The sequence below is a fragment of the Elephantulus edwardii genome, unplaced genomic scaffold, assembly GCF_000299155.1.
Source record: "Elephantulus edwardii isolate Elephantulus edwardi_28Jun2011 unplaced genomic scaffold, EleEdw1.0 scaffold00048, whole genome shotgun sequence".
Taxonomy (NCBI): Eukaryota; Metazoa; Chordata; class Mammalia; order Macroscelidea; family Macroscelididae; genus Elephantulus; species Elephantulus edwardii.
This window is the reverse complement of record NW_006399798.1, coordinates 1035749-1059154: the sequence shown is the minus strand read 5'-3', so window position 1 is coordinate 1059154 and position 23406 is coordinate 1035749. Positions and strand designations below refer to the sequence as shown.

At 60.0% G+C, this 23406-nt stretch overlaps 5 protein-coding genes across 5 annotated transcripts in view; 2 read left to right on the top strand and 3 right to left on the bottom strand.

The window, feature by feature from the left end:
* Positions 1–2094, top strand: part of ANAPC11 (anaphase promoting complex subunit 11) — a 16258-nt gene extending 14164 nt beyond the window's left edge. Inside the window, exon 2 of the mRNA XM_006886141.1 lies at positions 1949–2094. Coding sequence (XP_006886203.1) covers positions 1949–2094 — 146 coding nt within the window. The remainder of the gene's footprint in view (positions 1–1948) is intronic.
* A 1623-nt stretch (positions 2095–3717) lies between these two features.
* NPB (neuropeptide B) lies at positions 3718–4160 on the top strand. The gene is made up of 2 exons (XM_006886315.1): positions 3718–3936; positions 4038–4160. Exons 1-2 carry the CDS (start codon positions 3718–3720, stop codon positions 4158–4160), a joined length of 342 nt encoding a protein of 113 aa, XP_006886377.1.
* Positions 4161–5750: 1590 nt separating this feature from the next.
* PCYT2 (phosphate cytidylyltransferase 2, ethanolamine) lies at positions 5751–10752 on the bottom strand. The gene is made up of 13 exons (XM_006886314.1): positions 10664–10752; positions 9061–9149; positions 8776–8937; positions 8479–8545; positions 7874–7958; positions 7748–7792; positions 7083–7221; positions 6874–6956; positions 6557–6634; positions 6271–6336; positions 6126–6191; positions 5939–6027; positions 5751–5859 (listed from the first exon to the last, which is right to left on the bottom strand). Exons 1-13 carry the CDS (start codon positions 10750–10752, stop codon positions 5751–5753), a joined length of 1167 nt encoding a protein of 388 aa, XP_006886376.1.
* Positions 10753–11615: 863 nt separating this feature from the next.
* On the bottom strand, positions 11616–16536 carry SIRT7 (sirtuin 7). Its single transcript, XM_006886140.1, has 10 exons — positions 16418–16536; positions 16209–16346; positions 15886–15990; positions 13830–13900; positions 13665–13737; positions 13369–13467; positions 13044–13280; positions 12835–12915; positions 12570–12676; positions 11616–11814 (listed from the first exon to the last, which is right to left on the bottom strand). The coding sequence occupies exons 1-10, from the start codon at positions 16508–16510 to the stop codon at positions 11616–11618; spliced, it is 1203 nt and encodes a 400-aa protein (XP_006886202.1). The 5' UTR covers positions 16511–16536.
* Positions 16537–19925: 3389 nt separating this feature from the next.
* On the bottom strand, positions 19926–20481 carry MAFG (v-maf avian musculoaponeurotic fibrosarcoma oncogene homolog G). The gene is made up of 2 exons (XM_006886139.1): positions 20446–20481; positions 19926–20378 (listed from the first exon to the last, which is right to left on the bottom strand). Exons 1-2 carry the CDS (start codon positions 20479–20481, stop codon positions 19926–19928), a joined length of 489 nt encoding a protein of 162 aa, XP_006886201.1.
* Positions 20482–23406: the final 2925 nt, after the last annotated feature.

The following is a 23406-nucleotide window of genomic DNA, read 5'->3' as shown; positions in this document are numbered from 1 at the left end:
TGAGGGAATCCATTGGTTCTGGCTGTGGAAGCCTCATGGAGCTGCAGCGGCTGTGCGGCAGCGTGGGCTTGTGGGGGGGGGGGAGCCAATCCTTGAATTCCTGTTATTGAGCCTTGATCTTCACTGAGGGCCAGTCATCAACTGTTTAAGTGTTCAATTATCAACAAGCCAAAATCTGTGGAAGGCCATAATGGCCCTGCTTTAAGTGGTTCGCTGCTCCCGCAGCTCACCACGCTATCTCTGCCTCTGCTGCCATCTTGGATCTTGCCCAGATAACACTTGTTAATCATTTCTGTCACCTGTATAGCAAAGATGTTTAATAACAAGACTTTCACAGGTCTGCTTCAGCTTCACCTTTTTTATTTGCTTCCAGTGAATTTAATCAGGTGTCTGAAAGTGGTCATTTTGAAACCATACAACCCAGTATAAATTGTTGTGACATACTATCAAGGGAGCTCTGGTGTCCTAGTGACACTGTAATCCTGAAGACACATGGTTCAAGTCCACCAGAACTCCTGTGTGATTAACCAACTGCCTCTAAACATCCACGCAAGGATCAGCTGTGGGTTGTGCTGTCGAAGTCAGAACCGGCTCATAGCTGACCCTCTGGCGTTTGTCAGAGACAGTAAACCACACAGGAGAGATTGCCCATCTTTCTCCTTCGGAGCACCTGATGGATTCCAGCAACCAGAGGGTTTGCTCCTTGGAAGCAAAGATGATGAAGCTTTGTCTCTCACTTTGGGCATTTTGCCTCCTGAAAGGTGGAGGATCCGTGAAAAAGAGGAAGACCGTCAGCCAGGTGTGTTGGCATGGTGACTGCAGCACTGGGCCTGAGTGTATCCGAGTTTGTGAGGATGGGATAGGCCAGGGTTCAGCTCTGTCGTTGATAGAGAGGGCACTTAACTGCATGTGCACAGTGGCCCAGGCCATAAGGGCCACACTAAACTGCTCCAGGGAGACCCTGGAGTAGAAACCCCGCAGAGAAGCGCAGGACATGCCCAGGAGTGAGCCAGCAGTGTCAACAATGTACAGCTCATGTCACAAGATGAAGCCATTCTTAGGGAGCTCTGGTGGCCTTGTGGCAAGAAGCTGTGCTGCAATCCTGAAGGCGCACGGTTCAAATCCACCAGGTGCTCCGCTGGAGGAGGGGCAATCTACTGCCGGTCGGGATAGATAAGATGAAGCCATCCTTGCCTCCCTCGGCGCTCAGCAGCGCACCCCTGCTCGGACACTACGTCGTTCGTTCCCTCGCTGCTGTCCAGTCAGAGCCAACTCCGGCTTGTCTTTCTCCTGTGACCCCTTTGGTGGATTTGAAGCCCCAGACAGGCACTGTCTTTGGGTCAGCAGAGCATTTCCTGCTGGCTGCACTGCCACAGTTCCCTTATCTGATCACCGTCATGCGTCCTTTTGGGACTGGAATGCCAGGCTTTCTTCTCTGGGGTTTCTGCTGGAAACTTTGGCATCCTGACAGCACGGCTCCACAGACACAACAGTGGGAGCTCTGTAGAGGGGTATCCACATGGAAGGCAAGAATTTTAACCCTGGAGCACCATAGCCCCCCTTTTCTCAGGGAGTTGAGTTTGAAGGGTGATAGCAGGCTGTTAAGCTGTGACAGCAGAGAGGGCGACATCCTGGGGTCACAGCGTCCAGCATGGAGAGCACCCTCCGCACTCCTTGAATGGTCTTTAATCAGCAATTTAAAATCCATCCCCTCCTCAGAGCCGATGATTGGATTTCCAAGGCTGTCAGTCCCAGTGAGAGGGGACAGATAGTCTGTCTCCCCTGCAGAGCTGTGCATGGGTTCGAACCTCTGGAGATAGGGGGGCAGTTAGCAGCATGTCAGCCTGGCATGCCACCAGGCCTCCTTATGTTCTCAACAGCAGCAACAAAGTAAGGAGGGGTGGGTGGGTGGAGCCTCCCCCACACTCGTCCCCTTTCCACCCCACAGGCAAGGTTCCGGGCGACGACTGTCCGCTGGTGTGGGGCCAGTGCTCGCACTGCTTCCACATGCACTGCATTCTGAAGTGGCTGAACGCGCAGCAGGTGCAGCAGCACTGTCCCATGTGCCGGCAGGAGTGGAAATTCAAGGAGTGAGCTCCCTCCTTCCCCCACGGGGCTCAGCCTGGACTCCCGGTCAGGACCTGGACTGTCAGCCTCACTCTCTGCCTCCACCTTGGGGGGCTCACTCCTGCTCCATCCTGGGGGAGGTCCATTCCCCCCTCATCAGCCTGGACTCAACTGTCCACTCCATGCTCCACTACCACCACTGGGAGACTAATTCTCAGCCTCACTCTCCAAGGGCCACTCCCCGCTGCCCTCCGTCTGGATTCACTGTCCAACTGCCCACTCCCCAAGGTAATCACCCAGCTCGCCCTAGACTCATTGGCCTCCTATCCCAACCCGAGGAATTCATCCCCCAGCCCAGTCTGGACTCGCTGTCCATCTCCATCCCCAGCTGGTCTGAGAATCCCTGTGTCTGCACTGGGACCCAGAGCCTTGGTGGGGACAGCTCCCTTCTAGCTGTGCTGGGTTGAAACCAGGACAGCAGTTGTTTTTCCTGTGACATGTTGACACTTTTATTCACTAAGTGATACTAATTAAAGTCTCTGGTGCCCAAGGAGTCCAGATATTAAATCTCTCATGAATAAACATTTCTGCCAGTGCCGGGGGCCTGCCACGTTGACTCTGCAGAGAGCGCACAGTCCCTAGCGGTGTCTACAAGGCGGGCCCATCACCAAGGCATCTTCCCAAGTGCCACTGCAGACAGACTGTGACAGATCTGATGTGGGCTGTCAGGGACGGGTGGTCCCCTGATGGGAGGGGGCTGATGGGGCCCAAGCTTGCACACATCCCTCTGTGCCCCTGACTGGGAGCTGCTTTTGGGAAGGACCACCCTTGCCAGGCCTAGAGGGACTTGCTGCACTCTGGGTGGCTGGTAACCTAACGGGGGAAGGAAGCTGGCAGGATTAGGTAGTGAGTTTTAGTCCTTCAGTGTCTCTTGACGCCCAGACTCTGGGACTCCCAAGTCTGAGGCCTCACAGAGGTCCTGGTCTGTACACCAGCACCCTTACTTTCCCAGGAACCTCATATGGGGACACTGTCCACTCTCCTGCACCGCCCTCAGGGGCACAGCCGGTACCTCGTCCCCCAGGACCTGTGCACACTGCACTTCCCCTCTTTGACCCTCCTGGGGTAGGCTTTCCTGGGCCACTCCACGTGGACATTCTGGTCCTGAGCCTGTGCAGGGTCACCCCCCCCTGAGCAGTGCTGGCTGGAAAGGACGCTTTTTTGTGCCAACTTTTATCCAATAATGTGCCCATAGGGGCTTGAACTGAGTTTCCACAGAGACGGGGCCCAGGCTTCAGTGGGCGAGGGCTCTAAGTGCATGGCTGGGTGGAAGGGCAAGGCCAGAGGCCAGAGGGTTTGGCCAGCTGGTGATAGGACCTTTCTCTCCTGTATGTACCACAAAGGGCTCCCCAAGGCCACCTCCTTCAGCTGGGAGCAGAGAGAAGCTGGCCTTGGGAACCCCTCCAACCCAGCCCCAGCTTGAGAGGTTGACAGGAGCTTCCTGGAGATTGTGAGCCCCGAGGGCGTCTCTGTACCTCGCCTGTGCGGCTGCCTCAGCTGCCCTGTGGGTTCTGCCGCCCCCGACTGCACCTGCGGCCCCTCCAGGATATAAGATCTGGCGGCACAGCCGCTGCCGCCACCTGCATCGTCATGGCCCGGTCCGAGATCCTGGTGGCCGCCCTGGCCCTGGCCCTGCTGCTGGCATCACACGGGCACGCGTGGTACAAGCCGGCGGCCGGGCTCAGCTACTACTCTGTGGGCCGCGCAGCAGGGCTACTGTCTGGCTTCCGCAGGTCCCCGTTCATGCGACGTGCCCAGCTGCCCAGAGGGTTTGAATCCCCTGGTATTCGTCCCAGCCTGCAGGGCCTGGTGAGGTGCCGGGGACGAGATGGGGGTCAGGGGTGAGGGGGTGGGCAGGGCGGTGGCTCGGGAGAAGGGACCAGTGCTCAGCCAGCCTGCTGCCACCCCAGGCCCTGTGCGTCCGGCATGTGACTCCGAGCCTGCAGGGCTGCGCGCGACTCCCCGACAGCACCTTCCAGTGCAAAGCGGACGTCGTCCTGTCACTGCGCACCTCAGACTGCCAGCGTGCCTGAGTCCCCATGCTGACCTTACCCAGTCCCCTCCTGTCCCCACCCTGATCCTGCTCCAAAGTTCCCAGGTCTGCTTTCCCAATAAAGCTGGAAACAGCCTCAGTGTGGGGTTGTTTTGGGCAGGGATAAGGTCACGTCTCCCCACGCAGTCAAGGGCATGCCCAGCGAGCTGCACCCTACAAAGCAGGTGATTCTGCTTCACCTGGTCTTCAGGCTGCTCCCCATGCCTCCAGTACCTCCCTATCTTTTATCTCCAGGGGTCTCCAGATCTCAACTCAAACCCTTGCACTGAGGCCCACTAAGACATCAGTCCTGAGACACAAGACCCACATGGGAGTTGGACATAGAGCAGCTGCAGAGGGCAGGCAGGCAAGAAGCGGGTGGTGGCCCAGGCTGACCCAGCTGGCCCTGTAGCATCCAGGCACCACTTCAGGTCCTGCGGGCAGAGAGAGCTGAGGAGGAAACCTGCACAGTTCCTGCATGATCCAGACACTGGGGAGCTCCACCTCCAGGGTCAGTGCATTCTTCCTTGTCCCTCCCGTCTCCCAAGTCCCAGTTGGAGCCAGGCAGATCCCCAGGGAACACCACCAGGTCCTAAAGGAAGAGTAGCCGGAAGCCTAATTTTGGGGACCCGAGCCTTGGTCCCAGAGCGTGGGGCACTTGACAAGCTAGGCCTTGGGTCTGTTGGGAGGTGGACTGCTGGCCCTCTCCTCCCAGTCCCTGGTGGGTTGGTGAGGGGCTCTAGGCAGGAAAGCAACCCATTCTCTCCCAGCCTAGGACACCTGCCTCTCATCAAACACCCTGCCGCCCCTACTACCTGTGCTTCAGGTATCTTAACCTAGGGAAGAGAGCACCCTTTTTTGAGATTGAGCACTCCCAGACAGGGAGCAGGTCCCCACTGATGTCAGGAAACCACCTGTGGTCTTGAACACAACCACCTGACCCATCAGCCCCCATACAGTGAGAGCCAAGCCATATGACATGGGCTGCTCCATGGGGCCAGCTCAGAAGAGTCCCATAAGGCTCATGTAAAATGGGGTGCTTGCCCTGCTCCCCTGGAGAGGGACCCCGCGGAACAGCTCCAGGACCAAGGGCTGCCCAGCCCCCACCTTACTCCCAGGCTAGTCCCATTGCAGGGCCAAGAGCGCACATGGAGCCTCCCCTGGGTTTATTCAGTCCCCATAGATATTGGTGGAAGCAAATCCAGGCCAGATGAAGGCAGGAAGGTCTGAGGGGAGCAGCTGGGTGGCAGGGAAGGGGGTGACTCCTGGAGGAGCACGGCACCAGCTGGACCGAAGGCAGGAGGGTAGAGCCCAGGAGGAGGTCAGGTGCCTCCGGAGGTTCTGCTGGCTGCACCCCTGCTGTCTCTGCCTGGTGAGGTGGGCAGAGTGGGCTGCTAGGGCCCCCAAGATTGGAGCTGAGATGGACCCTCGGACCTCTGGTCTCAGACACCTGGCTCTGGCTGTGACCCCACAGCCTGTGTGTGCAGCTCAGCACCTGGGAAGGCACCTCGACGCCCTAGGGCCGTGTATGGGCGCTAGGCCACCTCGAGCAAACCGAGTGAGGGCCAGGGCTGCCGCTGGACGGCCCAGATCAGAGGTCGCAGTCACTCTCCACCTGCCGTGCCTCCTGCTTCCGCGCGGCCTCCAGGAAGGCCAGCTCCTTGGCCTCCTTCTTCTGGTTCCGGGCTTCATACTCGAGCCTGCAGGGACAGGTGGGCTGAGCCCCAGCTGCAGCCCTAGCGCCCCTCAAGCCCACGGCTGTGCCTGTGGTGGCCTCACCTGTTCTTGATGATCCTCTGGACGATGAGGTCGGTGGTGAGGTCGCTGCCACTGTCCACCTGGCAGAAAATGCCTCTCCGCTTGGGCTCCTGGGGCCAGGAGGATGGACAGGTGGCTCACTGGGTCGTCACCCGCCCACCCGGGCTCACCAGGGTTCCCTGAGAGACAAGTTCTCAGCAGCACCTACCTGGTACGGATCAGCGCCATCCTTGCCTGGCACAATTTCTGTCTTCCCGTGACATACCAGGTCCACCTGGGAGGCAGCCGGGTTTAGGGAATCCCAGGGGGTAGCCTACCTCAGCCCAGGCCCTCCCTGTCCACCGCACCCTCACCTTGAAGTGGTCCAGGAGCTCAGCCGTGACCGCGTAGGGGGCTCCAATCACCACCTCTGACACATACTGGGGGGACAGACATAGCCCGTTAGCCCAGCCCAGCAGTCAGAGCTCAAGGATGGGGGGAGACACCAAGACATGGTGACACCAGACCTAGGACCTGTATGTGGACAAGCCTGCCAGCCACGCACTCAAGTCTGAGACTGGTCAGCTCTGGTGGAGGAGTGATGCCTGGATGCCCGCCAGCCCTCTTGCCCCTTGGGCACAACACCTGCGGGCTACTCACCCGGCAGGCCAGTACACTCAGGGTCCGCTCGTGCAGGTTCATAATGGGGTAGTTCTTCCCTTTGTAGTGGTTGACCTCCTGTGGAGTAGAGAGGAGTGCAGGTCAGCTGTCACCCAGCAGTCAGAGGCCGAGCTCCCTCCCCACCCTGTCTCTGCCGTTCTCCCTGTCCGTCTGTGGGGCGCTGCCCAGGGTGTACTGGGAGGGAGTCCATCCCACACCCCTGAAGTGGGCCCCAGTCAGCCCAGCCCTGCACCAGGCCTCTGACAACTCCATCCTAGTTCCTATAGCAGCGTCCCAAGCAAGCACTGGGCAAGGACCTGGTCAAAGTGAAGGCCAGCTATGATGTAGGGCCGCTCGGCCAGCTGGTGCACCTTCTGCAGGAAGTCCACATGCCCAATGTCTGGGTCAGAGTCAAGGAGCAGACAGTAAGAGACCACCAGAGCCACTGCAAGACGCAGGAAGGACGCCCCGCCCGCACCCAGCCCCACCTGCCAGACACCCCAACCCAGAGACGCCAAAAGGATACGGAAGAGGTCGAAGGCACCAGCCACATAGATGACCGTCTCCCCCGGCTGAGGCTCCTTCCCAGAAGCAAACTGGATGATCTTCTGGGATGTCTGCAGAAACTGGGACACACCTGTCCACGGGTTCCGGCTGCCTGGACACTGCAAGTGGAGAGGCGCTAGTGAGCAACAGATGCCCAGTGTCCCTTGCCCGGCCCCCAGCCTGGGGGCCCTTCTGTCCCGAGAGGCACAGGGTAGGAAGAGAAGGCCAGGAGGTACTCTGTAGGCAGGGCAGACAGGCCAGGCAGGCAGGCTGCAGTGCTGGGCCACACCACAGCAGGCGGGATGTCCTGGGGCCAGCACCAAGGCCTCAGGCCAGTGACTGTCCTAGGAGCAGAAGGCAGGGGCCAGAGGCCAACAGAAAGAAGCCTCAGGAACCTGGCACCCTGAGACCACCATCTGGTGTCTCCCCGGCTGGTGTCGGGGCTACAGAGGGGGAAAGGCCAGGCCACTTGGTCAGACTCCTCTGGGCCAGGGCCGCTGAACTGCCCTCCTCCCAGAGTCCCCCCCCATGGCCAGCTGGCAGTCAGCACCTGAGAGCAAGTGCAGCAAGGGGCTTGACCCTCTTCCAGCCTCGGACAAGGAGGGGGGCCTGCAGCTAAGCCCACACAGAGCGGGAACCACTCACCTTACCGAAGCTGTCGGCATACTTGCGGTAATCAGAGAACATCTCCTGAGGGGGACAGGCAGTGAGTGAGCCCTGCGGGCCACAGATGTGCCCTCCCGAGACGTGGCCCTGGGCCCCAGGGCTCACCTGGCTGCTGTGGTGTGCCTTGGTCACCAGCAGCATCCGGCCGACAAGGTCAGTGGTCGATACTCCCTGGGTGCGCTTGCACTCTCTGGGGGACAAGGTGATAAGTTCTCAGACTGGGAGCTCCACAGACTCTGGTCCTGGGCTTCTGTGCTAGCCGACAGCAGCTCAGGCCCCAGGTCTGCTGTCCTTGTCCACCACGGCAACATCCCACCCTGTCCTGCTGGCTATATTGTTTCTGAGGTGGCCTCCAGGCTGCCCAGTCCACGCAAAGCTGAACAGCGGCCACACTGGTCTTTCAGCTCTTAGATTAGATCAAAGGTTCCTTTCCTGAGCTGCTTCAGTCAAGATCCCCTGCTGGACAGTTACACGTGGGGTGATGCCGTCCTGTCCATCTAGAACAATCCACACTCCCAGAGTGCTCTACTGCACTGTGCTCTTCCAGCCTGGTGACAGAGGCAGGGACGCCCCACATCACGGGGACAGGATACACTTCTGGTGAGAGTCACCACGGCTGCATCTAAAACCAGCATCTCCTCCCCCGGTCCAGAATTCTGTGAGTCAGTGACCAGTGAAGGGACGACTGAGAGCCCTGGAAGCAGTCTCACCTGTATCTGCCGGCCTGCTTCACCTCCTCATAGGTGTCCCGGCCATCCACAGTCAATGTGATGTCATCTGTGGACACCAGAGCATGGTCCTCAGCCCAAGGGGACAGTGTTGTAGGCCCATGATACCCCATCCTAGTTCCCTGCTTAAGGAGAGCTCAGATTTGGGGAAAACTCAGCGCTCTCCCTGACCCCTCAAGGGGACCTGACAGCGGAGGTGCCCCCCACAGCTGAGGTGCCCCATTACCCCATGCTCCTGTGCCCCTGAGTGCTATGGTCCCATGGTACAGCCACACTCACTGCCATGGACACAGAAGTCACAGTTGTACTTGTCCAGTGTCTCCAGCGTGGTAACGTATGGTGCTGCAGCCACCACCTCGTCTACCCACTTGATGGCCTGCACCATCTTGTACCTCTCCTCCTGGGTGAACACGGGGGGACCCTTGTGCTTGGAGATCTCCTCTGAGTAGAGACACGGTAAGGGCAGATGTAACCATATGCTGGCCCGCCTCCCCCTGTGGATTCTCTTTCCCACTCAGCCGGCCCCCCGCCAGGTTGGGGTTGGTGCCTGGGGTCTCGACTCACCGTCTGTATGCACACCCACAATCAGGTAGTCGCCCATGGCTCGTGCCTGGCGCAGCTGGTTCGAGTGGCCATAGTGCACCATGTCGTAGCTGTGAAGACGGGAACCACTCAGCTTCGCGTGGCCTCTCCAGACATTCAAGCCTAGCCCCACAGTGGGGGCTGGGTCTGTGCTGTCACCTCTGTCCCCTCCAGCTGGGTATGGGGGACAGACCCTAGATTGTTGAGACTCTCCTTTCAGCAAACACTAAGTGTGGGGGTTAAGATGGACTACTAGGTAAATCAACACTAGCTCAGGGACAAGGGCTGCATGGTGTGCCCTGAACCACCGCTGAAGAGAAAAGCCCAAGGCTGGCTAGTCAGACCCCTAGGGAGGAAGGGTTTACTCCCTGGCCGTTGGTGAACACGCCGCATCCTCACACTGACTCTGGCTACCTGCGGACTCTGCCACCCGAGGCACCTGATACCTCTGAACACCCATCAGGTGGAAGGACGTTTGGCAGTTGCCTGAAGTCACCTGGAGTGGTGAGCTTAAGCGGGACCCTCTTTCAGGTAAGAACAAGGTGAGTGGTGACCAGGATTACCCTGTCAGTCCTAGACACAGTGCCACTGCACCCACTCCCTCACTCACTGTAGTCCCATTGATGGGACAGCTCAGGTAACCTGGCTGGCCCTGTGTGAACCAGCAGGGTTGGGCTGGGTGTGGCCTGGGGTCAAGGACAAGGCTGGGGTCAAGGACAAGGCTGGGGTCAGAGTCCACTGCCCCAGAGCCAGGTCCCTCGCCCACTCGGGAGCTCTTTCCTCTGACACCTGGGCTTCCAGCAAGGTGAGGGTTTCTGCCTTTGCTCCCCTCGAGAGCGGTACAGGAAAGTGGCGCAGGTGGCAAACTACCAGCAACTGTGAGTTACCCGGACTTTCCTGTCACCCACATCATCTCCCCGGTACAAAGCAGCAGCTAGCCCTGTTGGGTGGGTGCAGGACACTGGGCTGTGTCCAGCCAGCGCTGGGTAAGGGGCTCCCACACTAAAGGCAGCCTGGAGGCTGGCGCAGACCCTGCAGCCACAGCGCTCTCACTGGGTCTCCAGTGGCCACTTCCTCGTCCTCAGCTGGATCAGTCAGGCCAAGAACTCAGGCTTTCGGCCCCACCAGTGGGGGAGGTGCTGCCTGGAATGTTACTGCCTAATCCTCAAGGGCAAAGGTCCAGGTCCTCCCCCTCGGGCATTTCTGACCGATAGGTATGAGGCCTCGGATAGCCGGGGCCGCTTGCCCAGGGGTCGTGGGGATCCTAGGGGCTCAGAGCAGGACTTGGACTCAGGTGGGTCCTGCTGTCCCTGTGCCCATGCCCCGCGCTGACCTCGGCGATTGGGGCCCACGCAGAGCAGGGCTCCAGGTGGGTCCTGCCGGCTGGCGCCAACGCCCCCAAACCCAGCACCCTGCCGCGGACACCGGGCGCGTGACACACGTTCCCCGCCAACGACCCTTCTTTGGCCAGCCCGGGCGCAGCACCGCCCGGGCACTGGCCGCTCTCTCCCGAAGGAGAGGTTCGCCACAGGACGGAGCTCGGTCAGAGAGCACCGGGCCGACCGGCCATTCCCGCCGTGCTCACCAGCCATCGCACCACACCCGCACGGCGCGCCGCGTCTCTTCGCCGACCTGCTCCGCGGTGCCCGCCGCTCCATGGCCGTTCCGGATCATCGTTAGTCGCCGGCGCAGCCTGGATCGTACCAGTGACTGAGTCTCCCGGCAGCTTCCCGGACCCGCGCACGCGCAGCCGCTGTCACGCGGGCCTCACCCTGTAGCGCTCAGCCAATGGTGAGCATTGTCAGCTCGGACCCCGCCCCCCGCCCGAGGCCCCGCCCCCGCCCCGTGCACCCTCGGCCAATGGAGTGCTTCTCCGGCCCGAACCCCGCCCCGGCTCCCCATAGGCGTGCGCTTCACACACTCGTCACACCCCCTTTGTGCTCGGCCAATGGAGAACGCCGCTGGCTCTGAAGACCCGCCCGCCCATGCAGGGCCCCGCCCACCCACGCAGGGCCCCGCCCCTCCAAACTTGTCTACCGCCTGTTAGGGCGGGGGCCGAGCCTGAGGGCATCCCGCCTCCTGGGACAGGGGTCCTGGCTCCACAAGGTCAGGGTCTGCTCTAGTAGCCGGGGCAGGCCTGTGTGCTTTGGGGTCCCTCCCACCCCCTCCACGGCGTGGCAGTCACTCGGACAGCGGGAACAGTGCAGAGCTGTTTAATCATCATAAAAAGAGCTGCTGAAGCGGGGTCCACCTCCGCCACCGGACAAACGGCGCTAATCAACATTCAGGAGAAAGACTGGTGGAGAGGGCTGGTTCCTGAGAATGACCTGGTGACCGAGGGATCACAGCCACGTGTGACGCACCCTCTCTTCTGGGACCTTGGCCAGGGGATGGGAGGGCCCCCAGGGTGGGGACACCCACAGCAGTGCAAGGAGCCAAGAGATGCAGCTTCCCAGAGGTGGGTGCGCACAGATCCTCAGCGACCCTCACTCCGGAGCGTCCGCAAAGTGCCAGCTGTGTTCTCCACCCAGCCACGGTTACGTGACCCTCCGCCTCTTGGTCCGCTTGGTGCAGCCCCTGCCAAACCAGCCCCCGCGAGTGGGGACTGGGCTGGGCGGGGCACCGTGCTCTGCGGCCTGTCCCTCTCCTGGGCTCTGGCAGAGCAGCTTCTGGCTGTGGCTGTCCTCTTCGCCAGCACGCAGCGGGGTAGCCAGGGAGAAGATGGGGTCCTCCCACCTAGTGGGAAGGAAAAGGGGCCTCAGGTGTGCTCACACCTGGCTCTAGGCCACCACCTGCCCCCCACCTCCCCGCCCTCATCTTGGCCAGGCGGAGGTCAACAGTAGCTACAGAGCAGTGCCGCCAAGGCCGCCGCGTGCGCTGAGGTGACCACGTGCCCCACCGGAGGTCAGGCCCGAGCCACCCCAGTTCCCCTTCACGGTCCCCCTTCCCAGATGCAGGCGGTGCAGGAGCTGACAGGGAGGGGCAGGGAGGCACGGCCTACAGAGCACGTTGTGAAGAAATCATACATGTGTCTGATTTGAGATGTAGAATCACAGTCATAAACGCAAGATACAGATACGCACTGATAAAGAAAATGAGCTAAGTTAATGTACAAAACAAAAGAAGTACAGTACACAATAGGCCCACGGCACAGAACACCACAAACATAACATACAAGGATTGCCAGGCCCAGAAGGTGAAGGGATCCTTAATTTCTTGAACCCTTTGATTAAAAGAAGTTATTGATTTCCCCTAAAGACCCTGAAAATTCACAGAGAGAGAAAGTGTAAACTTTTGACTCAGCACACAGTTTGTATCCACATCATTACAATTGCGCATTTCAGCTGGGTTCACGCGCCCGCGGGGACCACCAGGCCCCACTCCGATGCTCTGGGCCACTGCTGCCCTCCGAGCCTCCCACCAGACACTGCAGGGGGGCGGAGCGCCCCACAGGTGCACACGAGGGCGTGGGCCTCAGGGTGACCACTCACCGGCTGTAGGAGGGGATCTCCAGGCCCAGCTCGCCCATGAGGAGCTGCATGACATCATCACACTTTCCATGCAGCTTCAGCGTGGCCCAGTCGTCCTTGGGTGTCCACTGAGGCCGGGAAATAGTGTAAGCCAGTGCCTGCCCCCTCGTGGAGGCCTGGGTCCTTCTCACCCAGCACTCCCCAGGCTCCCACTGGACCGACCCGCTGCTTCTTCTGCCCAAAGTCCGAGTCTAAAGGTGGGCTGCCTGCCCGGGGTCCACCTCACCTGCAGGTTCACAATGTAGAGCTTGGGCCGCCGGCTGGGGGGCTTGGTCATGCACCAGAGACGAGGGTACTTCTTCAGGACCTGCAGAGACACAGACCTTAGCAACCAGGAACACACACACACAGAGGGAGGCTGTGGCTGGGCGTCCCCAGGGGCCGGATGCTGTGGGAGGGAAGGCGCCTCTGCCACCCAGTGATGCAGGTGCTGACCTTTAAGCTGGACCCCAGGCATAGGATGGTGTCTGCTTTGCTGGCAGCTGCAGTGGCCGCCTCCCAGTTGAGTGGCTGCCCCAAGGTGCCGCGTTCCCCAAAGTGCACGATGGTGTCGCGAAGCGGGGCCCCACACTTGTGGCAGGCCCGGCCTGTCTGGTGCCGATGCAGCGCCGTGCGCTCCGTCACATCGAACACCCGCACATACTCCCGGTTTGGAGTGCAGGACGTACAGACCTAAGGGAGGCCCAGAGCATACTGTGAGGCCGAGATGGGGAGGTTTGGAGAAGAGGCTGTGAGCAGGCGCCCTGTTCCCGGTGCCCACCTCGATGTGCATATTCCCATGCAGCTCAGAGATGGCCGTGCGAGGCAGCCCACTCCGCAGGTGGAGCCCATCGCAGTTCTGAGACACCACGTGCTGCACCTACAGGAGAGACCAATGTGTGGTCAGGAGGTGTACTCTAGAACCCACCTTCCCTTGGGTGGGATCCTGCGTCTCAGCTGGAAAGGGACTCAGGACACTGCCCCCCGCCGCCGAACACTGTGTCCCTAGATGATGCCAGCCTCCCGCCCACTGACAGCTGCTCGTGACTGATTATGGGGCCCATGGGGTCAGCTCACCAGCTTCTGCTCGTGCAGGCGGGCGATGCTCATGTGGGTGAGGGTGGGGTCAGCTTCACTCAGGTCAGTGACACTGCCAGGTATGAAGGAGAGCAGGTGAGGGCACTGAGGACTCAGACCAAAACCTGCCCTCCTCTTCCCAGTGGAAGGTGGACAGCCGCTCACCTAACGCTTCTTCCCTTCTGCAGCAGCGTCCAGACGCCATTGGGGCCGCGGTAGTCTGGTATGGAAGCCGCCTGCATGTTGAGAGACCAGGCTAATCAGAGGGAAGCACTGTCAGGACAGAGCTGGTTCTCAGAACTGGCAGGAGGAACTGCTCTGCTCCAGGCTGACCCCAACTGCCAGCTTACTACAGACCGTGAGGTGGGCTCCCTCCCTCAGAGGTCCCCCTCACCTGAAAGAGGTGGCTGCTGTCCCTACACGCCGCCTTCCTAGATTATACGTTCCCACAACACACTGCTTATTACTGCTAGAGAAGTACCTCCAAGTATCTAGGGCTTCATGGCAGGGAGTCTGGTCAGGGCCCAGTGTTCAAGACCCAGGCAGCAAGTGGAGGTCTAAGAAATAGCTCTCTATCCACCAAACAGATTCATCCTGGAGATGAATCCTTGGCTGTTCCTTGGAGGCGAGGATTCTGGGGCTTCGTCTGACATACTTTGGACATGTTGCCAGGAGGGACGGGTCCTTGGAGAAGGACATCATGCTTGGGAGGGTGGAGGGACAGCGCAGGAGGGGAAGACCCTCTACGAGGTGGATGGATTCAGTGACGGGGTAATCGGGATGGGTGTGTCAGAGACAGTGCGATTGGCACAGGACAGAGCAGGGTTTAGGGTTGCTACTCGACAGCACATAACAACATCTACCTCACCTTACTCTACAGCAGATAAGGTGCTACTTCCTTTCCCGAGCTTCCAAGGGGGCACCAGCCCCTGGAGAGAAAAGGCCAGAAAGATGCTGGGTCCCATAGGTCTGGCTCTCCGACTGAGATGTGCTTCTCAGCACACGTGGCTGCTAAGTCAAGGACAGTTCTTCCAATGCCCACAATTACTGTCTTTCTAGCCATGTGACTAGATTTTTCCCCCCTCTTCTAGTCATATGACCGGATTCAAGTCTCGGTCTCACATACTATGGGCATGTAGCCAGGAGGGACTAGTCTGTGGAGGACATCATGCTTGGATGGGGTGGAGGGACAGCACAGGAGAGGAAGACTCCAGATGAGATGGATCGACACAGTGACTGGGGTAATCAAAGCAGGTGTGTCAGAACTGGTGCAACCTGCTCAAGACAGAGCAGGGTTCAGAGCTACTGTACACAGGGTTGCCGTGAGTCACAGCTGACTCCACAGGACACAACAACAACAGACACATGGCTGGACTTCACTCAGGTCTGTGGGGGGCACGACAGACCACCTGGGACCAAGGTGCTCACATCACAGCAGCAAGGACCTCCACGTCCCTCCTACAGGCCTGTCAAGGGGCCACTTCCTCCAGAAGCCAGTCCAATTGAGTCTCCTCAGTCCAACACGACAGAACAAGAGACCTGCATCTGCACGTGTAGGCACTTACTAGCCTTGTCCTCGTTACCCACAGGCGTCCATCTTTGCATGGAGATGACCCTCGGCCCCCATCGCTGCCAAGTCAGTTCTTAGTGTACCCCTCTCTAAGGCTCCTGGGGTTGCAAAGCTTATTCCAAGTGGCTGCCTCACCCTTCTCTTGGGGAGATGCTGATGAGTTTGAACTGTTAACCTTCCTGTGAGTAGCCAGCTCGTAAACCACTGTCACCAGGGTATCTATTCGCACCGCTGAATGAGGTCTGATCTGACTTGGTGTTTCCCTCCTCATCTGGAAATCTCAGCCCAGCTCTGCCTACTTCAGTGCCCTGATCCCTTAACTCTCAATCAGCCGGCAAGCTCTAAGCCACGGAGCCTTGCGCCCCAGTTCTCCTCCTCTCCCCGTGTCTGTAAGCGGACAGAACACGGCCATCACGCATCCTTGAGTGCTGTGCGTTTCTGCTTCTCTCAAGCAGCGCCTTTTGAAACCCAGCTTTCTCACGACTGGGTCTTGACCCAGCTTCTGGTGCTGAATTCTGTGCTGGGGTGCCTCACCCACAAAGGGGGATCCCTCAGCCACCCCATGGGCTGCCAGCTAATGACCCACAGCACCGGCCACCTCGGTTTCTCCGGGGCCACCGCAGGGCATCGGTGGCCAGTCACGCCCCGTACCGTGCTGATCCCTGCCCCCGTGTAGATGACCAGGTATTTGGCGTTCCTGACAGCGCTGGCCAGCTCCCGGACCTTCCTCCGCAGCTCGTCGGGGTCATCGCACACCTGCGAAGAGGCCGAGGTTGTCACGACCCCAAGCTTCGCGCGGCCTCCCACGTCCGGCGGATGACAGCTGGGCCAGCGGTGCCGTCCGCCACGCCGGGAGTGAGGGCCGCCGAGCACCCGCGGGGGTCCTCTTCCCTCCAGCTGGGTCCCCGGGCGCTGTCACCCGGGCAGGACCAGGCAGCCCCCTCCCGCCGCTCCGGCCGCCCCGCGGGACTCGCCTCCTCCTGGCGCCGCTTCAGGCCCTCCCGTCGGCGGCTCCGGCCCTGCAGCTCCGTGACCAGGTCCTCGCTCTCGGCCAGCAGCCGGCCCTCCTCCGCGCTGCGCTCGGCCGCCGCCTTTCTCAGGATGCGGGACACCTGCGGGCGGGCGGACAGGCGGTGAGCGGCGCGCAGGGCCCGGCCTGCACGGGACCCGAGCGGCGGCCTACCTGGCGGAGGTGCTCCCGCTGCTGTTCCTCCCGCAGCCTGCGCACCCGCTCCGCTGCCTTCCGCTCCGAGCGGCTCAGCCCGCCGGCTGCCATCGTCGCCCGGCACCCGCACTTCCGCTTCCGCCCGCGCAGGGCGCATGTGCGCGGCCCGCCCCGCCAGGCCCCGCCCCTTCCGGCCCCGCCGCCAAGAAGCACTTGCCAGTCTCTTTAAAAGGTGTTTATTGATCATATACAAAATAAAGAAAACCTTATATATCACAAACATACACTATGTACAGCAATAAATACCGGGGGGGCCCGGCCCAGCGCCGCCCCTCCCGGACAATAATTTAGCAATAAATACTGCGCAGGGTGGGGAGGCCGGAGTCCGACCACTGCCCAGTGGCCCTGCCCGCCCGCCCGCCCTGGGGGATCGCGGCCCCGGGCAGGGTCTGACCACGGAGCCGCGAGGGCGGCGTGGCCGGACGCCGGAAGCCCTTGTCCTGTTGCTCTAGGTTGCCAGGAGAATTCCGTGCTCACTCCCGTTTGGTTAAAGGCGATTAGGGCTCAGCAGAGTGAGGCATGGACGGAGGGCGGGAAAGGCTGAGGAATAAACCCAACGGGGGTCATTTGGAACTGGAAGATGTCACAGTTGACCTGGCGTAGACCTGTGGGGCATTCAGTGTTGGAAGCTGCTGCTCCAGGGGTCCACAGGTGGTACACACACCTGGGACTGGCACACACACAAGCGCGCGCACACACACACACAACCCGCGCCTCTGCAAGTCATTCTCCCCACCTGCTCCCAAACCCCAAACCACTGACAGCCAGCAGGAAGGGCGAAAAGCGCCAAAAGGAATTACTCGGCGGCTGGGGAGGGGGGGGGGCGGGGGACAAAGACTCGTTAATGTGTTGGTTCCTTCCACCAAACCGCAGTCTTGAAAAAGAACTCACAGGCTCAGAGAGCGGAAGCAGGGCCACAGGCTGCGGCTCAGCACATTACCTGTGGACAGAGCTGCAGCCAGGTGGCCGTGTCACAGGCAGCAGGGACAAGACATGGCCTGACCTGGAGCAGGCTACAGCCATCTCAGCTGGGCCAGGCACAAGAGGATGCTGCCAACACGTGTGCACAGGCTGGTCAGAAAAGCTCTGGGAGGGCTGGTACCCCCGAGCCACATCGAGCCACCAACAGCAGAAGCTGGGGACAGGGGGGTCCCCAGGCCAGATCTTCAGGAAGAGTTGATTCCTGACCTCGGTGGCCGATCTCTGAAACCTGAGGGTACAGGTTGGGACAAGGGAAAGCTAGGCAAGGTCAGGGTCACAGGAAGACGTCTACCCACACTGGTTTACCTAGCAGGCAAGTGTGGGAGACCTGGCCTCCACCCTGGTCTTCACTCGCTGTGTCAAAGAGTCAAGAGAGAAGGGAAGGAAACACACACCCTCACGATTCAACAAGGAGCAGAAAACCACAAATACAGGTGCCAAAAGACCAAGGGAGAGGGTTGCAGCAGCCCCTTGGGGCTGCCTGTCGAGAGAGCAAAGCTCTCCCAGACTGGGGATCAGTGGCCCAAGTCCAAACCCTGACTGAAGGAAGCAAGGCCTTCTCATGAGATCAACCTCTTCCACAGGCTGAACGGAGGGGCTGCACCAGCTGCCCTTCTTGACTGGCCCACTTCCGCCTCTGCTCATCCCGGTGGAGGTGTGACCAGGTATTGGTGATAGCCACCCACACTAGGGACAACCGTGAGACGGAGGAACTCATGGCCAGAGGGGAGTGGTGCTGGGACATGTGAGCAGAGTGCCCAGGGCATCCACACACACAGACGGCACCCAACCACTCTCTGGCCATCCACGCTGCCAAGAATGCAAGCAGCCCTCCACACTGTGCTCAGTGGGCTTCAGAAACCCCGGTCTGCAACTCCAGAGACCAGGGTCCTCCCGAGCCAAGGCTAAGGGGCAGCTGCTCACCTTGCCTAGGCCGGCACAAGAGGAGAACCCGCCCGGGATTAAATCCTTCCCCAAAGCCAGGCACCAGTTCCTGGAAGACACAGACCCCAGAGGGAGACCGAAGCAGGGTCAAAGCCAAGCATGGCCATGTCCCAGGAAGAGAGAAGGTTGAGACAGCCCCAGGTCCTTGGGGCGAGGAAAGGATTTGGAAGAAGGAGCCCAGGTCCCAGGGAAGCACCTCTCAGCCAAAAAGCATTTCTGGGCCCAGCAGCTGCAGGCAGAGGCCACAGGTAATCTAGGAGCCAAGCGCAGGGGCTGGGCTCGCACTGCTAATGGAGGAAATGAGGAAGAGAGCCAGGCCCCCAAGTCCGAGAGAGACACACACACACACCCCCCCCCGGAAGCCGAGGATCCGCAGGCAGGGGTGAGGGTGGCCTGGCAAGCCAGCGGGAGCAAGAACACAACCAATTCCCAAAAACGGACACAGGGCAGCGGACACGAGAAGTGACACCACAGGTCAAAGGTCACCAGAAGCACCAGCACATTACTTACGGCCACACAAGACCTCACCAGGCACAACATCACCACGGCACCGGCAGGGGACGGAAGCAGAGGCTAAGTCACTTTCGGTACAATTGCAAAAGAGGGGGGGGACACACGCGCCTGGGAGGGCTTCTCGGTTTGGCTCTTTTTTTGTTTGTTTTTTGTCTTTTTTTAAACTAAGTTTTATAAATAACGTCTGATAACTCTGTGTATATAAAAACTAAACTCCAACAGCCACAAAGAGTTGTCTGTAAGTTTACAAGAAAGGGTGCCCCTTTTTTTTGTACTTTTTTCCTTTTTCCCCCTTCAAACTACAAAGTTTCTATCACTATCTCTTCCCTTTTCCACAGATAGGGTTAGACGGCCTGCTTTTTTGTGGTTTTTTGTTTGTTTGTTTTTTTAAAAAAAGACAGCTTTATAAATACTCTGCAGCTCTTTCTTCTTCTTTTTTAGCTCTTAAACATATAATTTAATAACTTTGTAAAAGGAACTTATTCTCTCTCTTAAGGGCTATTAACCACACAAAGAGGTCATGTAAACAGTGGCACAGGACCCATGGGGAGGACACGTGGACACACCTTCACAGACGTGCACAACCAGCCAAGTTGGTCGTGTTCAGTGCAATGCCAGAGGCCCGGGCCTGCAGCCCCACCACGCCACCTCCACAGAGGGAACACCCACTCCTCCAGGCCAGCTGCCCGAGGGGTCCCAGCAAGGATGCGAGACCCCTCGAGCAGTGAAAAGCAGGCAGGGACACCCCTGTTATCCCTGGCACTCCCTCATCTATCCCACAGGACCCTATTCTGAGCCCATGTGGCTTGGCTCAAGTGGGTATGGGCAACCCCACATTACCGCCGAACTGACCAATCCCAACGTACAAGACACACAAGAACATGACGACATCAAGGGGGCTCAGCCCGGCGCTCAGAGGAGGCTGTGCTTTGTGGGGCAGGGAGAGGTGGAAAGGAGGAAGAGACGGAGGCAGGGGGACAGGGCCTCTGAGCTCGCTGCATCCCTAACGCTCCCGGTGCTCATGTCCCTACGAGCGGGCGTCCGTCTTGGACTTCACTATCGTGATGACACTGGTGGCGGCCACCTTCCCTGGGACAAGGGGCCCCAGGCCAGCGGTGAGGGGCCCCCGGGCCGGCGCCACGGGGCTGCGGGCCACGGTCCTGGCGAAGTTCTGCAGGGCCTCGTACTTGGAGCGCAGCGCGTCGAGCTCGAGCTTCATGCTGGCGTTCTCGGAGGCCAGCTTCTCCACCTCCTGCTGCAGCTCGGCCTTCTGCTTCTCCAGCTCCTCCTTCTGCGTCACGCGCTTCACGCGGCAGCTGGCTGCGTAGCCGCGGTTCTTGAGCGTGCGTCGCCGCTGCTTCAGCTGGACAATCTCCTCCTTGGAGAGGCCGCGCAGGTGCTGGTTCAGCTCGCGCACAGACATGCTCACCAGCTCCTCGTCTGTCAGGCTGGTGCCATTCTCCCCCGGCTCCCGCTTCACCTGGGGGACAGTGCGGTCAGGGAGGCCTCTCCCGCCGCGCCCCACCCACTCCCGGTCCCAAACTCACCTTCAAGGCCTTGCTTCCTTTGTTAGGGGTCGTCATAACCCGGGGGCACGGCAAGCAGACTCTCTCTGCAAGACAAGGGGCAGAGGTCAGGGCCCCAGACCCCCAAGCAGCCCTCCCCGCATCCCCCCCCACCCCACCTGCCTTGGCTCACCTGCCCATTCCCCCATACCTGACCTCAGGGGCAGCCCCTCAGGAGACTGTCAGGTGGGCACCCTGCTCTCTGGGACCCAGGTAGGGGGCCAAGAGGATCTGCTAGGCAGTGCAGCTGAGGGCTGGGCAGGAGTCAGAGGCAGAAGGGGCAGGGAGCTCAGAAGGAAGCCACCAGCTTTAAAAATAACCCAGCTGGAGCCCCATAGAGGCTGCCCCAGAGTCACGCTGACTCAGCACCTCCAGCTCCCGCCCTCCTGACGCTGGGCACTCCCCCTCCCGCCAGCCAGCTGCCCCAGGGGACCCGCGGAGCAGGCAGCTGGGCGGCAGCAGCAGGTGAAAGCCACAGGCAGACCCTGCCACCTAGGCCAGCGCCCTACCTGCGGTCAACACTAGTCCAAAGCCCCCACTCCCAGGATGGAGGACCAGGCTTTGTTCCCACCTGACAAAGCCATCCAGCTAACTTTGCAGACTCGGGGGCAAGGTAACCGCACTGGTCTGACCCCTCTTAGGAGCTCCCCTTGAGGTGGTACCTGGCCTGAGGCCACTGTCCCCACTCTGTCCCCTTCCGCTGATGGGGCAACCTTGTGGCAGCCCCACTGTTGCACCATCCATGCCCCTGCCATGCCCCACCCTGGAGGGCATTTCACAAGGGCCTGCAGAGAAACCACCCGGGTATGCAAGGCAGCAGTGGGGTCCCTCCCCACAGGCTCACTGACCACTCAGGTCTCAGTCCAGGTCATCAGCCGCAGGGCTCAGAAACCAAGACAGCAAGCCACCCTCCCACCCTGCCCTCAAGTCCTGCGGCCACCACAGGGCTACACAGTCAGTAGGGGTCCAGCAGACATAACTCAAAACACAGTGGCCCCTGGCTTTCTGACTACCTGAGAGGCAGAAGTGGGGGCACCTGTCCACATCCCAAAGAGGCCCTAAGCGCCTACCTAAATGTGACAGTGGAAGAGGCCACGGTCACCCCCTCCTTCAATCCTTTCAGGTTTACAAGGATGGGCTGGGGGCTGAAAAGGGTCTCCAGCCTCGAGCGGTCAGGTGCAGAGAACAACCCGTGGCCCCAGGTGGCCTTGGCACCGGTTTTCCCCACCCTCCCCCACCGCTCAGCACAAGGACTTCCTGAAGAGATCGCACAGAAAGTGCCGAGTGTGGCACGCTGAGCGCGCGGAAAACTGCCTCCTCGACAGATTTCACCCTCTGCAGAAGGCCTGCGCTCAGCACAAGCACAGCCAATGACTCCTAATCAAAGGAGGAGAGGTGGTGGGGGGGGTGCGCTGGCATATCCTCTATCCCCAGTGTGTGCACGCTCTTGTGCACGTCCGTATGCAACCTCTACCCCACAGTGTGTGCGCACCTCCTATGCCCCAGTGTGTGTGTGCGTGTGTGTGCACCAGCACACACTCTATGGCCCAGTGTGTGTGTGTGCGCGCGCGCGTGCGTGCACCCTCTATGCCCCGGTGTGTGCATGGTGCCCGTGTGTGCACCCACTATGCCCCAGTGTGTTTGCACACGCATGTGCACCCTCTATGCCCCAGGACAGACGCAGCCTTGGGACTAGTCCAGGAGTCAGTGCCCCAGGGCATCTCAGAAACCAGAGAAAGGGGCTTGGATCCACTGCCACGGACCTGTCCATGTGAGCGCTTCTCCTGGTCCCCAAGGACGGCTAGCCCTCACCTGCACAAAAATCTGACAAAACCAGCTCTCCCCAACCCACCCACCCAAGAGGTTGAGCCCACTTGGTGAGGAAGGCACAGCTGTCCCTGGGCCCTGGCCGGCCCAGGCTGAGGGTCAGAGATGGGTGGGTCCAGATATAGTATCTGTTAACTTGGAGTGCAAGGTCAGAGACGGGTGGGTCCAGATAGTATCTGTTAACTTGGAGTGCAACCCCAGGCCCTGGATAAGGAGCTGCTTCCATCCCAGCATGCCAGACCAGATGGGGCCAGCTGTGCCTGGAGACATGCCCCCAGCAGAGTCCACATCCAAAAGCCTCTGAGATTCTGAATCTCACCAAGGACTGGGAAAACCAAGCAATACCCTCCAGGAAGCGGCCAAATCCCTGGACCAAAACTCCAGCAAAACATGCCCTAATGGATGGACCAATCACTAAGCCCCAGGGAATAAAGTGTGAAATGAGGAGGAACAGTCACCATGCAGGACAAAGCAGCAGGCTGGTCCTCGCCGGCCCAGGCCACACCACTCACAGGCTGTCCTGTCCCTGCTGTGGCTGGCCACCAAAAGCAATCCCATCAGACCGCTCTCCTTGCTAACTTCTCCAAGAAACTAACCTCTGGCAGGCTCATCGTGGAGGTCCACAGCCATGGGATTCTCCCACACATGGCACGCGCACCAGGCCACCTACTGCACCCCAAGACCAAGTACCCCAATAGCTCCCACCACACTCCTGCTCACAGGACCTGTCAGCTTCCCACCCTTAAGTCAAGCTGCAATGACTGGTGGGAACTGCCCAATCGCCTGGCCAAGGAGTGCTGTCGGCCGGCTGGGGCTGTCCAGCTTTGTCCAGCCCGCCAGCACGGCCCCCTTAAGCTCCTCCCTCTTCTCAGCTCACAGCACTAGTGCCCAGTTTGGGGAACTGCTTCTGAAGCAGGAACACATCGCTGTCAGAGAAGCGTGCCTGGCAGGGGGTGGCCAGGCCAGGTGTGTGTCACCTTCTAGCCCAGGGACAATCTGCACCAGGATGCACCCCCTCCCACCCGCACACTGGACGCTCTCAGCCCCAGCAGCCCATCGCCTCTGTCCGGGATCTGCTGCCCTCTCCGCTCGTGGCCTGCAGCCCCCGCCCCTCCC